Here is a 22,276-nt window from a genome sequence, read left to right as displayed (position 1 = left end):
TGTTTCCCAAGCTTAAAGTACCCGTGAAAGGTTAAAGATTTACAACTGAGGAAACTATTAGCAATTCCAAAAGAAGCCTATCAGGAATGGTTCCAAAAGTTGCAAAAGCATTGGAATTGATGTACAGTCTGTCCTCGTATAGCACGATAGTTGTGTTCCTAGAAACTCTCGTGCAATGCAAAATCGTGCAATATAAACAACAGGCCCTATGGGAAAAGTGGGGTTAGGTGCCGACCACCCAAGATTGAACACACATTTGGAACCAAAACATTACCAAACACAATAAATAATCGGGTAATTTTAATCGTTATAAAATACGTAAGTATTTTATAACGATTAAAATACGTAATAAAAAATATAATATATTTTTTATTATATTATAATAAAGTATTTTTAGTATTCTTTTAATACTAAAAAAGTATTTTTTACGAATAAAATACGTATTTTATTCGTAAAAAAATATTATTTTAAATAAAATAGCCGTAATAAAATACTTACGTATTTTATTACGACTATTACGTAATAAAATATTGCTAATGCTTTTGCTTCTGTCGTAAGCAAACTTGTTTTTTGTTTGATTTTCTATCCAAACAGATGACAGCCGTTCCATCCCTTCCAATTCTTGTGTCTTAATCTAATGGATTTTAATTACACTTTGAGTTCTTCCCACTATGAAAGTTGTTTTTATTTTCTCCGCATTCTTTGTAATTCTCGGCGTTGCCTCATTTAGGTCTGCAGCATGTGCAATATCACACGGTCTTTCATTTCGCTCAAAGCATTTCACAATTTCATATTTTTTTCTCTATCGACAGAGGCGGACTGGCCATAAGCCTTACCCGGGAAATCCCGGTGGGCCGGAGGCCGGTGTGATTTTGGCCATAAACCGTAGTATGAGGCCACTATAAATTTTCCCGGGTAAGAATTTTTGACCCAGTCCGTCTTTGTTTATCGATATTGCTTTTTTTTTTTTTTTTTTTTCTCTGAATCTGCAGTGTCTTCACCAGGACGCTTCCTTTTCACACCTTTTAAGTATTTTACTAATTTTTAGGGAATAAAGCACAATTACAAAATGAGGCACGCTTGATACACATAAACAAAGCTGCGCGCGGGTAGCAACTGAATAAACAACACCGTAAAGGCTGAGATACACTATTAACACCCCACATTTTACTAAAGCACATTTCTGGGGGTTACTACCATAAAACAATAAAAACAATTTTCAGTTTTGTTTCTGCTAGTGGAATCTGTTATAAACTGGTAGTAAACTCCATCTAATTGCATTTGCGATTACACCGATAGCTGGAATTGTGTTGGTTTTTACGTTATTATGGTGAAATGTGTTTCCCCTTCACTGATATAAAACACATAAATACATTTTCAGAATCTTCTTCATTCCTATCGTGTTGCGTTCCGTTGGGGTGATTCCGCGTTCGACTGCCATTTCTTGTAAACACAAAGGCGAATTCGGTTCGTGTTATATAAGATAACGCTCCCCTATTTATAAATCGTGTATGATCGAATTCGTGTAATGTAAACACATGTTATACGAGGACCGACTGTATACAGTTTCAAGGGGGTCTACTTCTAAGGACTATCTGAATAGCCAAAAAGCTTCATTGATGCCCAGTATTAGTTCAGTCCCTGAACATTTTGATCACACCTTGTATATATTTTAAATTGAACAATATAGCAGTGTCACAATGACAACTGTCTTTCTTCACTTACTGTTATATATGCTGGTGCGGTGAATAGTGTATTCTATACAAAGTCCTTATTAAAAAGAAAAAGAATAAAGCAGCTTGAAATAAATGATTGTTTGTTCTTCGTTTTAACATTTTTAATTTTTTGAAATAAATTAAGTGTGTTGTCTTGAAAACATTTACCGAAGTTGACACATTTGTGTACTTTGTTCACCAACAGAGAGATTGAGTTTTTATTTCCATACTTTTCAAATTCTAAGCATAAGTAATAATGCAAATTCCACTTCCATTGTCAGAAATTATGGCCCAGGTTTAAAAGTAACAGGAACCTGTGGTTCCTATTACTGCCTTTTAGGTATTAATTTAACATAGGTATGTAGGGATGCTAGTGATCACCTTATGACATTGATTCTATAAGGATGAATTTTTATTCTTTGACCTATATTTATATTAAATTTATTTTATAAATTTCAAAATTGCTGTAATTTTTTTTTAATTATGTGCACTTAGTATAAATGCAATTAGCAGAAACATCTGGTGGCACTAGATATGGATTAATGGGGAAGGAGGGTATTGATTCTTCTAGCTTCTGGGTCTACCCTTAGATGGCGTACAACACATTTTCAACATAATGTGTTGTGTGTGCTGGAGAAAAATGTTGGCAGCCTCTGTTTTAAATAGATAGTTTAACATTTTTGCTGCATCTGACACACACAGGCAGTCATTCTTAAGCAGTCAATTGGTGTAAAAGTAAAGATGTGGAATTAATTGCTCAGTTCAATCAGCACACTTATTGAACTATGAACTATTTATCTGCAATGCTTTGTTTTTGTTGAAAGCTTGGTGAACATTTTTATTTGTTTATGCTGAGATTAGTTTATATACATGGAATAAACTTCAGTAAAGTTTTGAGATTTGTTCTGATTTACAGCACAGACCAAAATTGTGTTTGCTATTCCAGACTTACTTTTCAACTATTATTTCTGAAAATTACAACATGCTGAATGCACTCTCACTCTCTGCCACCTACATTTGAGAGTGCATTCAACATGCGGAATGCACTCTCAAATGTAGGTGGCAATGAACCCGTTAATTGGTGTATGGATCAGTAATTTCTGTAGATGTGTAATAGTGAAGCAAATTGATTATAAATGGATGGGTTTTTGAACGTTCTGTGTAGAAATTATTTGGATTAAAGTTCACCAGTTTTTTTCCTTCAATAAATTAGACATGTTTGAACTTTTTAATTGAAGGGAGAGATTTGTATTATTGTGACCTTAGAATCACTTCTGATTGCATCTCCTTTTTATAATTTTTTTTTTTCCTATTTAAAATGATATTATTATTCAAATCTGATAATTACAACTGATGCATATACATTAGCTGCAGGAAAATATTTCACTCTAGTACTTATTTTCTGCCATTTGCTTCTTTTTAGGTGGAACCTGTAAATCATCTTTTTGAAGAGGTAAAGAATGTGCTAACTGCTAAACAAGTGGCATTAGAGATACTGACAAATATTTGTTGCAGTGAAGGTATGCCCTACATGGATAGATATAAGCCTTAGAAAGTTTCTAAAGTTGTATTAACTATATCAGTAATATTTTGAACATTCTAGGATATTTCTAATTGGAGACCAGAAGAATTATTAAATGGTTTCTTCATTCAGGGTCATAGTCTGTTGAGGGAATAGAGTTTTTTCTGTGAGTTATTCCAGATTTTTAACCCACACAACAATATATCAGCCTATGAACACACACTTGTATAAATATAATGCCAGTAAAGCCATACAAACAAACTGGTGTACTGTGAAAAAAGTTCATGTGGCCAAAAATCAACAAAAAAACTAGAACTGTGATATTTAAACTGGTGCTTACTAGATATTACTAAAAGCTCAAGGTCAAATGTGTGGAAATGGGAGCTTTTTGTTCCACCCTTAAGGATCTTGTTTTGTGTAAGATCGAGAGAAACTGACTATCTCTCGATCTTCCCATCTTGACTATCTTTCATGTTTTGTTATGGAAAACCAGTTTAAAGTAGTTAATGGCTCTTTATAAAGATGTTGACTGTTTTAAGCCTGGGTGGAGCACCTTAATTATATCATCATGCTTTCAACATTTCTGTTTTGCACAGTCAGCTTTTAACTATATCAGCTCTGCTTGGTTAGTGCAATCTTGTTTGTTTTTGCTTCAGGATATGTTTATTTATTTATTTTGAATATTGCATACATTAGCATGCTGTGCTTAAATACTAGTTCACTTGTATTATTATAAGTGTGCTAGTAAAGGATAGCGAAAGCTTAAAAAGCATTACTCACCTTGAATTAATCTGCGATGGCTTACTTAGGCAGCATGGTTAATATTTAGGTTGAATTGTTAAATTGAATAAAATTAAAAGGGAGGAAGTAGTAAGTGTTGACTGAGTTAAAATAAGCCCAAGGAGACAGAAGCATACACATCCAATCCTTGGTTGTCATTGAAGTAAAGAAGCAAAAGAATAATTGAAAGCTAAATAGGTGAATATGGTGAAGCCAATAGTCGTTACGGGGACTTTCATTAGTTAAAACGTCTTCAGTTGGCAATGTGTGGAGAGAGAACGTGCATGGTATTTAAGAAATAAATAAATAAATTAATTATACTCTTGTGATGCTTTTTTGATATGTGGGAACTTTAATTGCAAGAGGTTCCAAATTGGGGAAAGATTGAAGGGGAGTTTGGAATTTAGAATTTTGAGGTTTGAGCAGTGCCCCGGTACCATTCAATAGCTAGGGCTTCATATTGAAGTATTCTGTAGCTGGATTTTAGTTTAATGATGGAAATGGCAGAGTCAGTGAGGGAGTTGTGGGTCTGGGCATGAATTGTAAGTTCTGTAACAGATTGGTTAGACATGAGACTATGGAAACGATAGTATGCACGGGTGTTGGATGTTTTTGATGAGCCAAATTTGGCAGTGGTACTTCCGATGTAACGTGTTAGTTTGGTTGACAATTAATGAGGTATATTATATTATTGAGGTCGTTTGTAGGATATTTGTGTGTGTCTTTATAGGCACTGAAGAAGGATCCTAATTTGTTGTAGGTGGAAAAAACAAGGGAAATATCAGTGTCGTTAAATAGACGGCGGAACTGTCCTGCGAGTTCATTGTGATAAGGGAGGACTATGCGAATGTTTGTTTTTTTTTTTTTGTTGTCTTTGGTTCTGCAAAATGTAGGTATTTACACCGGTAAATACCTACATTTTGCTTCTCATCACCCCCTAAACACTAAAAAAGCAGTTTTATATAATCAAATTCACAATACACTAAAGTACAGTTCCTTACCAACCAACCTTTACTACAAAATCCAATATCTCACCGACAAATTTATATCCAGAGGTACCCCCACCAACTTATTTTAAACACAATCTCCATCGCTAAAAATAAAATTAAACTTAACAACCCAACCAAAGACAACAAAAAAACAATTTGTTTTTATTATTATTAAACTTTTAGGTACTTTTCTTATTTTACTGAATCTCATCTCTTCTTTATAGACCATACTTGCCATTTCAGATTTTAACAGCTGTGCCAGAAAATCCTTCTTTTAAGCTGGCCACTCACATTCCAATGCCACAGCATGATTTTGTTGGATATAATTGCAGTACAGTTTTGTTGGAAATTGGATGAGCACACACACACACACACATTACGACTGTGCAGTTTGTATCCCTAAATTAAACAAGTCTCTTAGCAGTTCTTGTTGTTTGTGTCATGAAAATTAAAAATAAAAGAAAACAGTATAATAAGCAAAGATGGTGATGTAAAGAATGGTTAATGAAAAGAAATATTTACTTGCATACTAATTTGTTGGAAGAATTGTGATTTTATCACCGGGGTTCGAGCCCGTCACCACCAAATACAGAAGATGCAGAAAGGTCAGGGAATGACCACCGCATATCCCGAAGCAATATGGTCTTAGTTGCTAATGCTCCTAAAAACCAAAACAACAACATATGATTTTATCCAGCTGATTGGCGTAAGTACCTTCGAATGGACGAGAACAGTTATTTAGAATTATTAACAACCTGAGTTTTGAACCAGTTTACGCTCTCTTTTATAAGAGTTTCAAAAATTATTAATCTTTTTCTTAACAAATTCCTCATTAGCCTAAGGATCTACTTCTTTGAATTTGGCCACTAAGGCTTTTCTCCTCACATTTTTGTTGTGATATTCTGGTGACCTTACTTTCCAAAGTAAGGTCACCAGAAAGCAATTATATTCTTTGTATAATTTAAAAATTTCAGGCAGGAAAGTTTGTATATAATTTGCCATATCTTTTGCCAACAAAATGGAACTGATTGGAAGGATTCAAATCGCATGATTGAATTGTTCACGCACATGTTCAGATTATGTTGCATCCAACACAATCATACTGCTGCAGTCAAAATTGAACTGATTCAATCAGTCATACCCACACACATTCAAAATCACTTCAACTATATACATTGTTCAATTCATACTGTACTGTTGGAATGTGAGTGGTTGGCTTTACACTCTGAGTTTGAGCCCAGTTGCCAGTGATATTTTATTTACATTCTCTTCTGCTTGTGCCACTTAATTTTTCATTCTTCTCTCTCATTTAATTGAATCTTTATATGCTATTTAATAATTTTTATTCCTCTCTTTCTTTAGGTCTCTGCTTTATCTTTCCATATAACTCAGTCATTGATATGTTAGTTTAGTATTAGTGTCAGTAAAGATAAATTGATGCAAGGAAGCCAGGCTTATTCAATATCAGTCTTTTTTTTTTTTTTTTATTAAATCACCTTGTTACATCCAGGTTTCTGTCCAATCCCTCCACAAATTCACACGAACTCTCCAGTTCTAAAAAGTCAGATGGTAATTTTCCAACGGTTAATAACCATGGATGTGTGGCATCTTGTTAAGGTGACCTGATCAAGGTGCTGAAATCCCTTAAAGGAATAAACAAAATAAATGAGAGGTATATTCATGTTGGCACTTGAAGCTAGTACAACTGGACATGAATATGAAAATTTGAGAAACAACAGAGGACTAGATCTCCTGAAGTTCAACTTTGGGGAGTGTGATCATTGGAATAAGTTGTCTTCGGAGGGAGTTGAAGTGGGATTATAAAGTCCAAGGTTTTATGTTTTGCTGATGTACAGCAAGTTTTCTTTCTTGTATCATTTGGCCTGATTAATACTAATATTATCTTTCTGTAATTTAAATACATATAGTAATTGTTTATTTAATTTACCCAAGTCTTCCAAGGCAAGTTGCCATGTAGATGTCTAGTCTTAAGACTAATCCATCAAACTGATCTCTGTCTTTGTGGAAATCTATTTTTTATATAACTGTTGTTTTTTACCGCAATTTTTCTAGATCTACATCCTTCATGAAATGGAAATTCCAAACTTATTCGTACAGTGCTCAAAATATAATCTAAAAGGCATTGTGTAGTTTAATTATTACCCCTTTCTCATTAGTGATAAAACCTTTGTACATCATAAATAAAACTGTATGTGCTGCTTGTCAGATTGCACAATTATTCCAAACCTTATTCATTTCAGTTGCCTTAAGTTTGTTGCATCCCAAGCAATCTGAGACTACTGTTATCCAAATGTAGAACTTACATTTCCCAGTATTGTACTTTCCCATTTTTTTAAAACCAACTGAATAATTTATCTAGCTCTCATGAAGCTGCATACCTTGGTTATTATCATTTACACGCTTCCAACCTTTAACATCAAACCTGTTAAGCCTTCATCAATGCTTTTAATAAATATCAGAAACAGCAGCAGACTCAGTACTGAATGCATTAAAACTTTGCTTGTGATCCCAGTCCAATCAGAGCAATAACCATATATTACCACCATTTGTCTCCTGGCACATGTTCCAATTTATACAGATGGCAATCATATAGGATGGTATTAAAAGCATTACTAAGGTCTACATATCTTTGTGTCTAGTTCTCATAATAGCTTATCAGATTAGTGAGACATTTCCCGTTAACAAGTCCAATTTGTATTTCTCATGTAATTCCATATCTGTCCAGTTTGTGCTAGGCCTGTAGTGCTCTGTTAATTGCAGGTCCCTTAGAAGTTAAAACTTTAGGATCTGTAGTTACACATTTTTGCCACTGGAATTACCTTTGTCAATTAGAGAGGCATCCTAAGGTACATACATTATAATAGATAGGGGTTTGACAATCTGGCCTGCTGTTTCTTTTAATATCACTGAATAAATTTGTCTCCATCGGCTCCACATCTTTTTCATATTCAAGCATGACGGATGGCACACATTTGAACAAAAGTAGTGCAAAGGTTTTTTCCAGTATCATTGAGGATATAAAGGTTTTAGGAAACTACTAGTGGGGGGGAGACAGGGGTTAATTTTAGGTGGTAGATGACTCATCAACCGATGCTGTACCAGCACTTTGCTTATTGGAGGCATGAAGTGGTGAAACCCATGTTTAGTCTGTAGAGCAAAGCGTCTGGCAACCCCCCCCCCCCCCATATCTCCTTAACTCATGCACAGTACTAAGTACTATAGGTTTTGATACCTTTTGTGTTTGGGGTTTTCATAAAAAATATATATATATATATATATATATATATAACACATTTATCTGATGATATGGGTCAAAGTAATGCTTGTTCATATCTAAAGAATTCCTGTTTGTTGCCAGAACAGCCAATAATGGTAAGCTGGTCGGAGGGTGGCAATGTTCAAATGAGTGAGAAGCTAATGCTAGGGAAACCAGCTTAAATAACTTCAAGGGATGTGTAAGAATAATGAACTGTACAACAACAGTTAGTCTTAAATGTGTATATTAGTAATGTCAGACAGGCATGTCATAATAAAATGAGTGAATTCAAACTTTAAGGTTAAAACAACTAACTGACATAATAGGGCTAATGGGAACATGGTGCCACGAAGAAATAGGAATGAAGAGTTTCACTGTGTCATGTACAATGTATTTAGAAGGATAGAGAGGATAAAAGTGGTGGTGGGCTTATGCTTCTTATCAAAAGCAGCCTGAGCATGTGATGAAAGCTTTCCCAAATTCAGAAGTTACCTGCTAGTATATAATCTGTGTAGTATGAGTTAAAAGTAAAGGTATAATGAGGGTGGGAATAATCTACAGACCAAAAGATTTTGAAGATTATGATGGGAGTCTCTACATGCAAGCAAGTGTGAATACCTTATGGATGATTTCAGATTGCCCCTATTTGACTGGAGAAAGTGGGAGGGAAACAAAATTTTTAAATCAACTAGATTATTGTTATTTGTGTCAGCATGTTAGGGAACGTACTAGGGGGTAAGAGTATTGCAGATCTGATCATCGCCCATGAACCAGACACCATCATAGGGCAAACAGTGCAGGGAGTGATCACAGAGTTTTAAGATGGATGTTAAGGAGGGAGGTAGTAGTAGTTGTTGTTAAAGGAAAAGGAATGGGTTTTAGTTTCAGGAATAGGAGATTATGACAGCTTAGCATTAGCATAGGCATATGATGCAAGAAAGCAAGCTTATATAGCATCAGCCAAAAAAAAAAAAAAATTCCCATTTCACCCATCCATTCGCTCCAAATGTTTGTCCAGTTCTGCCTTGAACTTATTTAAGTTGTTGGCCTCCGCTACAACAGATGGAAGTTTGTTCCAACTATCAACCACCCTCTGGCTAAATGCAAATTTCTGCACATCAATTCTACAATTGTCTTTCCTCAATTTAAATTTATGTCCCCTCAGATGAGTAATTTGAGCAAGAGGAAGAAATCCATCAGCATTGAGCTTGCTCAAACCATTCAAGGCCTTATACAACTCAATTAGATCACCTTTCAGGTGCCTAGTCTCCAGACGCTACAATTTGCAGAACTTAAGCCTTTCTTGATAGTAGCAACCCTTTGTTCCAATCACCAATCTCGTTGCCCTTCTCTGTACTTGTTCCAGCAGCTCCACATCTTTCCTAAAATGAGGCCTCCAGACATGTATTCAGTACTCAAGGTGTAGCCTGACCATTGCCTTACAAGGAGGCAATCACCTCCTTATTCCTGCTAGCAAAATTTCTGTATATCATTGACAAAACCCCATTAGCTGTCCTGGCAGCCTGTTTGCTCTGCTCTGAAAACTTCATATCTGACAGCACAATTATCCCCAGGTCCTTTTCATTTTCCATTACCCTGAGTGTAGTACCACCCAGTTGATACATTACTCTGGGGTTACTGGTACCCATGTTCAGTACTTTATATTTGTCAATGTTAAACTTCAGTTGCCACCTCTCAGCCAATCTGCCCAACTTTTCCAGATCCTGTTGCAGTAGCGTACTATCATTACTGTCATTAACAACCCTGCAAACTTAGGCATTAACCCTGATATACCTTCATCAATATCATTGATAAATACCGAAAACAACAATGGGCTCAACACCGAACCCTGGAGGACTCCACTAATAACATTAGTCCACAGAGAGCAGTGTCCATTGATAACCACTCTGTCTTCTCTCACTCAATCATCCTTTTTTATTCATTGTATCAACTTGCCCTTAATGCCATACTGCTCCAATTTGTACAGTAGTCTTCCATTGCCACAATATCAAAAGCTTTCCTAAAATCCATGTATATGATATCAAAAATATTTTATGCATCCAGTTCCTTTGTGACCTCATCATAGTATCCAATCAAATTTGTTAGATAAGACTTCCCCTTAACAAACCCATGCTGTGTCTGAATTATAACTGAGTCTTGTCTAGATGATCCTGCATTGCTTTCTTAACTAATGACTCCATTATTTTCCCTGGAACAGAAGTTAGACTAACAGATCTGAAATTACCCATGTCACCCTTTGCACATCTCCAGTCCATGGGGACCTCCCCTTAGTCAAAGGATGCTTTCATAATTATGGCTAAGCGTTATATAACTGGATAGATCCCATCTGCCCCAGGTGCCTTTCTAATGTTCAAAATTCATAAATTTCTCCTCCACTTTGCTCTCGGTTATTACAAAATTATTTAGCTCCCTGCCGGAAATTGATAAGCTTCAAACCTCCACACCTCCTTATGTGTGAATGTAGATGTAAAATACTCGTTCAGTTTGTCAGCTACCTCATCAACAATCAAACTGTCGATGTCAAGTGGACCAATCTGATTCATCCCCTTCCTTCTAGAGTTTACATAAGTAAAGAAGTGGCGCCTCCGTAGCCAGGTGGGAAGGAGCAGCAGTGCGTAGCACACGCTTCTTGATTAGACCGGGGTTCGAGCCCGTCACCACCAAATACGGAGGATGCGGAAAGGTCAAGGAATGACCACCGCATATACCGGAGCAATATGACCTTAGTTGCTAATGCTCCTAAAAAAAAAAAAAAAAAGTAAAGAAGTCTTTACTATTTTTCTTTGCATTGCTTGCCAAACTATTTGCCATTTGTGACTTGATTACAGGCTATCTTATGTCTACCATAGGCATCTATGTCTCTTGATAATTTTTATGCATTCCATGCATTTTTATTCTCTGCCACAAGTCCCAGCCGTTATAAACTTTTTTTGAAATAAAAGAAAATAAATTAAAATTGTTAATAATAATAAGTTAAAATAAGTAAAATGAATAGTATAGTTAAGCCAGATAAAACAAGATACACTGTCTGTACAATAAAATAAAAATAGAATATATACAATGTAGATCACAAGATAAAAGCAATAAAACACAGACATTTTCAGAGACGTCCACCTCCTTTATCAACAGTAAAGCTTAATGTACAGTACATCCTTAAATATCAGCAGGCTCATGGTACACAGGAGCACGGGCAGTACTCTTCATATGCGCACTGGAATTGGAAATGGCTCGGGAGCATGCCAGGCGGAACTGTTCATCCCATCCAAGAACCACAGCTTCGAAGAGGGGATGAATGCGGACTCCTCTGTCAATATTGTTACGCTCAGAGGAATAAATTTGTAAGCTCTTGAACCACTTGCGGTCCCAAAATCTATGTGACCAGTCAACGATAACTCTGTGTTCTGTGCTCCTTAATAATTTGTAATCATTCCATTATTTTTTCACTGCCAGTAATGTTATCAGTTCACCTGACAATCATTTAGATCTAATCCTTGAAAAATATATCTTGGTATAAAAAGTGTAGTAGCTTCAATGATTACTTCGCTGAACACTTTCTATTTACTAATTGCAATGGCAATTGTTTCCACTGAAAAAGCAAAAAACTGTCTGTTTTGAAAGAGAAATCCCTTCTCCCTTGACATTAGTTTTGTCCTTAAATAAATTCCATATGCAATACAGTATGATCATTGTCACTGGATGGTTCTTTACTTGAAAATTCTTAATACATAGAGGTCATTGCTAATTAATCATATTGGGAATATTGCTTTCTCTTGTTTCCTCTGCATGTCGATATAAAGTCATCCAGAATTAAATATTAAATTTTCTATTTATACTCCAACATGGCCATTGAGTCAGAGGAGTTTACAATGTATAGAATACAAGAACATTGCCATATTTAGTAGAACCACAGTCAACTCAAATTCCCATACTACTGTACTCTCGCATATGACCTCTCAGCTGTGTTAGGCTTTAATGTTCGCTACTGAATGAGAACCAACCCTCAAGTTCCAATCAGTATCCAAAAAGTTAAAATCCTCAATGATAATATATTCTGATTTACTGACTTGCTCTGTTTGTTTGTATAGTTTTTTGTTATACACATTTGGAATGTAACATATTCCTATGCTTCATTTCGTGTTGCTGTTTTTTGTCACTTGTGACTGACTCATCATTATACTGGCAGCCACTGTCAGTTGGGTGTACTGTTTTAGAATATGTATGTTTGTAATCCTCCCTCATCCTGTCTATCCTTTCTGTGCAATAGTGCTCACTATATTCAAATACTGCATCTCCTTTGTATCAAAGTGGTAACATGTTTCTCATATTGCTATAATGTCTGCATTTGATGACTTTTTCCTTGAGGACCTCTAGCAGCTTTTGTAATCCCCCCCCCCATTTAATCTCCAGGCTATTATGTCAGAATAGCTCTACTGCAAGATTTCAACCAGCACATTTTAAACCATCTTAACCCTGCCATGATAGCAACAAGTATTCTTGTACCTTGTTAAAAGTCTTTCCTGTTAATGAGTGCAGGCTGTGCTATGGAAAGTTCTACTTCATAAGATATGTGCATTCTCTCCAGGGCCAAATTGAGTAACAGAGTTCTCACCATATACTCCTCTCCCAACACACAGAAGCAAATTTACAGACACTTTCAAATTTAGCCCTAACTTGTAACTTTTTCTCAACATTATATCTTTGAAGTAAATCCACATATCACTTATGCTTAATATCATGTAGCTGCTTGTCCAGTCATTTCACCTTTTGTGCCTTTAAAAGATAATGGTTGTACAGTATCATTAATTTATATAGACGGGTCCTATTCCACTTGTCCTTTCTGCATATATGTAGTGCATTCAAAAAGTCCTGGAGTCACACACTGGTATTTAAATGGTGTGCGCTACAGCTGTAAGGTTTTGTGGGGGGTTGACGTTAACCTTGGTGTGCATGCATGCCAAGTGGGAGCTGGCTTGACCACTTCACTCCTGTGCCACAGCTAATTGAATGCAGAATGTCACAGTTTGATCAGTGTGCTAACATCAAGTTCTTTAAACTTGGGAAAAGCACTATAGAAATGCTGCATGCATTAAGAAAAATTTATGAAAATGAATCTTTGAAGAAAAGCAGTTTATGAGTGGTTTAATTGGTTTAAAAATGGACAGGAAACACCGGAAGATGAACCTCACAGTGGATGCCCTTCAACATCACAAAATAACAAAAATATCATGAAGGTGAAGGAACTTGTGCAAAATGATAGGCAAATGACTGTTGTTGAGATTGTTTCATGAAGTTGGACTATCTGTAGGCTCAGTACATATAATCCTCATGCAAGATTTAGGGATGCTGTGCATGTGTCCAACATTTTGCTCCATGCTTACTGTTAGATGATCATATGGATTACAGGTGATTTGTTTGAAAAATCTATGCAGGATCCAAGCTTAATAAGAAAAGTGGTTTACTGGAGGTGAGAGTTGGGTGTTTGCCCATGGCGGAATCATCTGAATGGCAACAAAAATGTCCCTGCGGCCCAAGAAATCTCATGCAACAAAATCCAACATCAAAGTCATGCTGATCTTTTTTCTTTTCTTTCTTTTTTTTTTTTTTATGAGAGCATCTTTCCATTTTTGAGGTGAAGACAACCAAACAGGTGCAGGATCCAACCATCCTTCCATTTTTGGAGGGATGGCTGGATCCTGTACCATGACAATGTGCCCAGTCACACAGTGATGGCTGTTCAGCAGTTCTTGGCTGCAAAAAAAATCTCAGTCATGCAACTGCTTCTCTACTTCCCCATCCTTGCACTTTCTGCTGACTGTTCCATAAACTAAAAATGGGGCTTTGGGGGCCTTCATTTCGTTACAGTGGATGACATCAAAGAAAATGCCAAAGAAAATATCCTTAACTAGTTACATGAGCTAAAAAATCACTATTTTAAAGAATGTTTCAAGGATCGGGAAGACCAGTGTGCGTGCATGGTGCATGCACACATGGGAGCATTTTAAATGTATCTCGTATTTCCCATTTACCTGGCAGTAATGCCACCAGTGATAGCTACTTCCTGTGAGATCAGTGCTTTCTGTGTTGCTTTATAATACAGTAATTATGTTCTGTTCTAATATAGTAACTGTAAATACAGTTTTGTTATAGAGCATGAAGTAGTGATGGTAAGATTTGGACAGCTTCCTTTTTGTTAATCACTAACTTATTTGAGTTTTGGCCTTTCAACAAAAACTATTCCTTTGCTGATTCCCTTGGGTGTGAGTTGAATATCAGCTTAGCCATGAGCAAATACACACTCAAAAACATTTTATACATTGATACCATTGGGCTCTGATATCTATTTGTTAGCATATTAGTATAGCATATCTATTTAATTCCCCCCCTTCCTCTTGTAAACAATATTATAGTAACTTTAACCCTTAACTAGTTACAAAAAATTTCTAATAAACTGATGTGACCAGTAAAGGTTAAAGTAGCGATCAGTTAGAAGGAATGGGCAAAAAGAATGGTTCATTAAAGTAAAATAAATAAATGTTACCCACTGTTTTGAATATTTTTTTCCTCCTGAAAATCAATTCTTGGGGTCTCTTAGACCCTCTGCTTGGTACCGGGTTAAAAATGAAATATTGCAATCGTAATGTATTTATTTTTCTTTAATTTCGAAACTCAGGTGACTGTGCACCACCAGAATTTTTAGAGGCTTAAAACATAACTGCAGATATTTATTTTCCTTTTTTTGTGTGTGGTTAATTATACTATAAATAAAAAATAACAGGAGGACAATACTTACTGAGGGGAAAAGAAAAGTAAAGTAACTTAATGGGTCCAGTAGAATAAAATTCATATCTCAACTTTCAGAAGCTTTAATGTGGCTGCATGCAAATAATTGTCAATATTATTCCCCACCCATCCAGTCACTAATACTTACCTATAAGCACTGTAAATATCATATTCTTAATTATTATTATTTTATTTATTTATTTATTTTTTTTACACAGTTTGTTATCTAAGTAGTAGCAGACTGATTTTTTTACGCCACTACAGCTTTTAGTGACATAATGACTTTGTGGGTACATGAATATTTTTATCTGGTAAATTATACTAAAATCTGTCATATTCAATGGCAGTAATTGTTTTATTTTAAAATAAAACTTGTAACATAATTTGTCACATAAATTGATTCCCCTACTCCAGCCTTTAAAAGTTTATAACTGAGCTACAAACAGATATTTCTTTTTGAAATCTTTGTCTATTAAGTACAATTTGACAAAAGATGTTATAATGATATTGTTTCCAAAAATATATATTAAAAATATATATTAAAAAGCAGTTTTAAAATAAGCAATTTTTTGAACTTGTTTACAATGTAATTTTTATAACTAGATTAGCCTAACAGCTGCCTATTCATAAGCTCATATAAATTTTTCCCTTTTATAGCCAAGTTAGTTTTTGAAGTGTTGCAGATTTCTCATGCACTTTCTGTAACTCAACTCCACTTTAGAAGTGGAAACAGAACAGAAAATTGACTTGGTCCAGAAAGTGGGGTTATCAGTACCAGACAGTACCTCAGACATTCATTCCTGCCTGATAACTCCTAAAGTGGAAGTGAGAGTTTAAAATCCATTATTTGCTGAAGGGTATTGCAAGTCTCAGCACAGATTTGAATTACTCTTTTAATTGGTTTTGGTAATTAGTATTAGACTAATGAAGCAGAACTTGTTACATCTCGAGAACTCTGTCATGGTATTTCTCATACCAGTTCCCTGTGTGTAAGTTTAAAAAAGTATTGAATGAAAGTCAATCATTGAAAGGTATTGAAGGTCTCTGCATAACTGGCCATTCTGTTTTTGTGTATTTAATGGTTTTATAGCCATATACCATATGCACTTTTCATACAGATAATTGTTAACTGTATTACATTTGAATAAAAGTCTAACTTTAATTCTAGTCCTATATCAGACTATATTGTCATCACTAAGCATTACATTGTTGCAGGGAGAATGTCTGAACCAGTTGTTCTCAACTGAATACCTTTTGCAGACTGGTAAAACTTTTGTAAATACATTTTAAGTTTTTTTTTTTTTTTTCTATCATATCCTTCATATCCCAAAGAATTTTTGTCTATCTGGTGTTAAAGTGCTTTTGTCAACTTTTAAATAATTATTAATGTAGTATGTAAAATAAATTATTAGCTGAGGTTATTTGGCATATTGTAAGGTCACAAAATTTGTCTTTATGCCATCTAGAACTAAAAAAAACACCACTTTCTCCAAAATCTTCCCCCTTTTCAGGAAGTGAGTATGCCATTTCTACTTATTCTTAGAAACTTATTATGCTTGGTGATGATTTTTTTTAGTCTGTTAATGCTGTAGTTCATTGAAACAGTTTTGTATTCTGTTATAAACCAGAATTAAGGAATAAAATAAATGGAGAAAAAAGCTTTTTTTTTTTTAAGAGTTTTTTTTTTTCCCTTTTAATCTCTGCAGATGACACAGATGATTGGGAAGATAACAGCGAGGGCAGTGATGAAACATCAATGGATATGGATGATACTGAGAATGGAACAAGCATAAAGGTACTGCATTAGTATTGACATAATCCATCACACATACACACAGTACAGTAAGACCCCCGTATCCACAGGGGATACATTCCAAGATCAGCCGTGGATGGCTGAAACCACGGACCCCCATATATAACATGATTTTCTTGTACATACATAGGTATAAAATAAAGTTTAATTGATAAATTAAACACACAGTAAGATATTACCAACATTAAATATGGTAATAATAAAGTACAGCAGACTCTCGATTTACCGGTACAATTAAAAAAAATCAACCAGAAATCATAAAATTCAAGTAATAACTAGAATAGGTATAAACAGATAATTTGCAAGTTGTAAATAAGCAACAAGGACTGGTGTTATAAGTCATCATTGGGAGATTAGTGTACCTGTACCTGTTATCTTGCAACCCCACTGTCTTCACATCTACCACTAAAAACAAAAGAAACCAAATGTTAGTTTAATTTAGTGCATCACATCTATTGTTGTGTTCAATCACACTGCAAAAGGACAAATTTTGTTTTGTTATTTATGTCAGGGATGTCGGAATTTTTTTTTATTATTATTTTTGTGTTTAGAAATCGCAAAAATGATGGGCAAATGCAAGAGTTGTGCTTTCAAATTAAACAAAAACTTGAAATTATTCAAAAGTTTGAAAACAGTGCATCAGTTAAATCTCTAAAGAACCATTATAATGTTGGTGACAAAACCATACGTGACATTGTAAAAAATAAAGGGAAGCATCATATTGGACATGTAAGTAGTATGTGTTAAGTTTTTTCATTTTTTTTCCGTGGGTAACTAAATCAGCGGATATGGGGGCACAACTGTATATTATTATTGTTGTTGTAAACTTTTTCTCCTTTACGGGCACCTCCGTAGCCATGTGGGCAGGAGCAGCAGTGCGTAGCACATGCTTCTTGATTAGACCGGGGTTCAAGCCCATGCCCAAGAAATACGGAGGATGCCGAAAAGTCAGGGAATGACCACCGCATATCCCCAGAGCAATATGGCCTTAGTTGCTAATGCTCCTAAAAAATAAATAACAAAACAAACAGAATTCTCCTTTATGGGATTTTTTCTGCCTCACGATGGATACTGGTACCAAATGCATGCGGTGGTTGTTGTGTCTTGTTGCTATTATTGTTATTACTGTTGATAGAGGAGGTCTCTTACTATCCTACAGGTGTTTAGAAATCGCAGCTTTCTAGAGTTGCATGTAAGTGTTCTCTGGGAAACCTGTTGTTGCTAGATTCTTGTGGAGTCTCTTATTCCAGTAGTTGACACAGTGCTCAAGATGGCCATTACTTGTTCCATATGCCACATTTATTTGACTTTATGTCTTAGGCCTGTGTACCTCTTAATCTTTCCCTCGTAGGTTTTCTGGAGGTTGCTGGTGTTGGGCACTGTGTCAATCAGGTAGGTAGCCCTTTCCTTCTTATCAATAAGGGTTATGTCTGGCCTGTTGTGCAGGATTGTCTTGTACATTATTATGGTAAGGTTCCAGTATAGTTTATGAGTAGCAGTCTCCAGTGTAGCCTGGAATTCATACTTGTAATATGGTACAATTTCTTTGATCAGCTGGTATTTTTTTGTGCTAGCTTATGATGTATTAACCTGGTCATGTCTGTGAGTGTACTCCGTCTGCGTGATCACCCTGCCTCCTGTGGTGATATGCTGGATTGTTTCTGGGGCCAAGTGGCATCTGTCACTCCGGGTTCCTTGGCAATATATTTCCTGGTCTTGGATGGCAAATATGAATCCTTCAGTTTCAGGAAAGAGCTCCCCATTCGTGAGTCATGCATTGGAAGCCATCTTATCTGTGTAGTCCTGATAGAGGGTCATTGTAGTGTCTGCCATGAAGTGCCTTCTTCACCCATCTTTGTTTCTTCTATCTGTGTGAGTGGGATCTCCTTGTTAAGGTTGAGCATTGTGTGCCATTTGTCTGTCTTAGGCGCCTCCGTGGGCAGGAGCAGCAGTGCGTAGCACACGCTTCTTGATTAGACCAGGGTTCGAGCCCATGCCCTCCAAATACAGAGGATGCGGAAAGGTCAGGGAATGACCACCGCATATCCCCTTAGTTGCTAATGCTCCTAAACAACAAATAACAACAACAACAACATTGTCTGTATTGTGGCTTGGTAGATTGGTGCTGTGTTTTCCTGAAAGTGAAACCACAAGTTCTTATTCACCTTCTGCTGTTCAATGAGGTCAGCGGTCCTTCCCTCTTTTTTTCCTGGCTATGGTCAGTTTCTTGATGGCAGACATCAGGTGGTGTTGGTGGCTCATCATCATCATTATTCTGGTCTATCTCGTAATCTCCTCCAGCTTGGTGTTGGTCCAATCTGTGATCCTGAAGGAGTATGTTAATACTCGGACTGCATAAGTATTTATGGCTGTGACTAATTTCCCACCATTCAGCTTTGACTTTAGCAGACTTCTCAATCTCTGATGATATTTCTCAGTCAGGTGGGCCTTGATCTCTTTGTGTTCTAACTGGTGAGCCTGCATCATCCCCAGATATTTGTAGGTCTCTCCCTCTGTCATGGCTTCAATCTCTTTGTCAGTCTTTATCTGCTAGTTTTGTTTGACCGGATGTCCTTGATGCAGTCCATTGGTCTTGCATTTGTCTAGGCCAAATTACATTGTGATGTCAGTGCTGAACTCTTCGGTGATCCAGAGTAGCTGTTGGACTTGATTCTCAATTATGGCATAGAGTTTGATGTCATCCATGTACATCAGGTGAGAGAGAGTGCACAGGCTCTTTCTCTCTTCTTTTAGGGTATATATGTACTTGCTGTTATTGAGCATGGTAGACAGTAGGTCGAGTGCTAGACAGAACCATAGTGAGCTCAGGGCATCTCCCTGGAAGATTCCATATGGGGGATTGGTGTGGTCATGATGTTCTCAACTTTGATGGTGGTCCTCCTTTCACCATGCTCATCTGCTGCTTGGCCATGATTTTCTGACTGTCCAAGTGGTCTGATGTCTTCTTAATTAATGATTGCCACCAAGGAGAGCCTCTTCAGAATGACCTAGATAGACTTCAAAGATAGTCAGAAAAATGGCAGCTATGCTTTAATGCAGAAAAGTGTAAGGTATTGCACCTGGGGAACAGTAACCCCAAAATAACTTGTACACTTGGCAGAGTTGAACTAAAGCCGGTAGTGGAGGAAAGGGACTTTGGTATTACAATACGGTCAGATTTGAAGTTCTCCAAGAATTGTAGACTGGTTGCAAGGAGGGCCCATGGTGTTCTATCGATGATTTATCAAACAATCGTTAGTAGAGATAAGGACGTCATAATCCCATTATATAAGGTTATTGTTAGACCACACTTGGAATACTGTGTTCAAGTATGGAGACCGCACTTAAAGGAAGACACTGTTCTTCTTGAAAGGGTCCAAAGACGGGTAACTCATCTGGTGAGATCGGCAAAAGGGCATCCATATGAGGAAGACTTTGAATATGTGGGTTGCACAGCGTGGAAACTAGGCACCTTAGAGGAGACTTGATTGAGGTGTTTAAGGCTCTTAGAGGCATCAGCAAAATAAATAAACACGAAATTTTCACAGTTATAAATGATTCCAGAACCGAGGGAATTGTTTAGACTAGATTGCAGGAAGTTATAAATAAATTACTGGAATAAGTTACATTGGTGGTAGAGGCTGGCAGTGTGGGGAAATTCAAAGGTCAGCTGGATAATTACCTAAGGGAGGAGGGAAATGCATAAGTTGTCCATTTCTTTTTCTCTTATTAATTATTTTATTTTTTAATTTTATTATTATTATTCTATTTATTTTATTTTTTTTTTGGCTGGCGCAGCATAAGCCATAGGCTTCCTTGCACCGTGTGGCCATTACTAATACTAGTTACGCAGCTGGTCAGGATCTTTTACATTTGTGGGAGATGTGATTGGTCTGTACTTTGCCAGTTATGTGGTATCTTCGTCGTTAGCCTTCAGATAAGTGATTCCTTGAGTCAGAGAATCTGGGAATTTGTCAGGGTGCCTTATTTTCTGGGTGAACTGCTTTGCTATGTTCCTGTGTGTGCAGCTGAACTCCTTGTACTGGTAGTTGTGGATGTTATTAGTGGAGTTCCCCAGGGTTCGGTGTTGGGCTCATTGTTGTTTCTATATTTATCAGATGAAGGTATATCAAACTTAATATCTCTCTCTCTCAGGGTAATTCAGAAATTTTTTTTTTTTTTTTTTGCCTGGTGCAGCATAAGCCTCAGGCTTCCTTGTACCATATGGCTAATAATAATAATGTCAAGTTTGCAGACAATACTAAGGTTGGCAGGGTTGTTAATGACAGTACACTACTGCAACAGAATCTAGAAAACTTGTGCAGATGGGCTGAGAGGTGGCAATATCTATAAATTTCAAACAATTGAAATTTAACATTGATAAATTCAAAGTGCTGCATATGGGTAGCAGTAACCCGAGAGTAACGTACCAACTGTGTGGTACTGCACTCAGGGTAGTGGAGAATGAAAAGGACCTGGGAGTAATTGTGCAGTCAGATATGAAGTTTTCCGAGCAGTGCAGACTGGCTGCCAGAGCAATTCATGGAGTCTTGTCAATGATATACAGTAATTTTGCTATCAGGGAAAAGGAGCTGATTGTCCCTCTGTATAAGGCAATGGTCGGGCCACACCTTGAGTACTGTGTACAGGTCTGGAAGCCTCATTTTAGGAAGGATGTAGATTTGCTTGAGCGTGTACAGAGAAGGGCAACCAGATTGGTGAGGGGAATGAAGGGATCCTCTTACCAAGAGAGAGAGAGGCTTGAGTTCTGCAAATTGCAGTGGCTGGAGACTAGGCACCTGCGAGGTGTATAAGGCCTTGAATGAGTTAAACACGCTGAATTCTGATGAGATTCTTCTACTTGTTCAGATTACAAACCTAAGGGGGCATAAATTCAAATTAAAGAAAAACAGATGTAGAATAGATGTGCAGAAATTTGCCTTTAGCCGGCGGGTGGTTAATTGCCAGAACAGACTTCCATCTGTCATTGTGCAAGTTGATAGGTTAAAAAATTTAAGGAGGAACTGAACAAACATTTAGAGGGGATGGTTGTGTAATTTTTTTTTTGGCTGATGCTACATAAGCTCATACGCTTGCTTTCTTGCATCACATGCCAGTACTACTACTACTAAGATGTTACAGGTGTCAGAAATTTGGACACTCACAAATAGTCTGTCAGGGTGACTCCGTATGTCTTTACTGTTGATCAAAAGAGCATTCCCAAGCTGGTTGTAATGCCCAGTCTCCGCTTTGCCCTAATTGTAAAGGCTACCATCCAGCTTTTTCTAAAAACTGTGAACAATGGAAATATGAGGAAAAAAATACAGAAATATAAAATAGAAAAGGAAGTCTCATTCCCAGAAGCAATAAAGCAATTAC

General features: G+C 36.5%; 1 protein-coding gene across 1 annotated transcript in view; it reads left to right on the top strand.

Annotated features, from left to right (window-relative positions):
- Window positions 1-22,276, top strand: part of LOC150082877 (HEAT repeat-containing protein 3-like) — a 189,790-nt gene that overhangs the window by 119,639 nt on the left and 47,875 nt on the right. The window contains exons 8-9 of the mRNA XM_090378307.1: window positions 3,139-3,235; window positions 16,791-16,879. Coding sequence (XP_090234433.1) covers window positions 3,139-3,235; window positions 16,791-16,879 — 186 coding nt within the window. The remainder of the gene's footprint in view (window positions 1-3,138; window positions 3,236-16,790; window positions 16,880-22,276) is intronic.

The sequence above is a fragment of the Mastigoproctus giganteus genome, chromosome 7 (assembly GCF_048544385.1).
Source record: "Mastigoproctus giganteus isolate SK-2022 chromosome 7, ASM4854438v1, whole genome shotgun sequence".
NCBI lineage: Eukaryota > Metazoa > Arthropoda > Arachnida > Uropygi > Thelyphonidae > Mastigoproctus > Mastigoproctus giganteus.
Note: the sequence above shows the minus strand (reverse complement) of the source record. Positions and strands in the feature narration are given on the sequence as shown.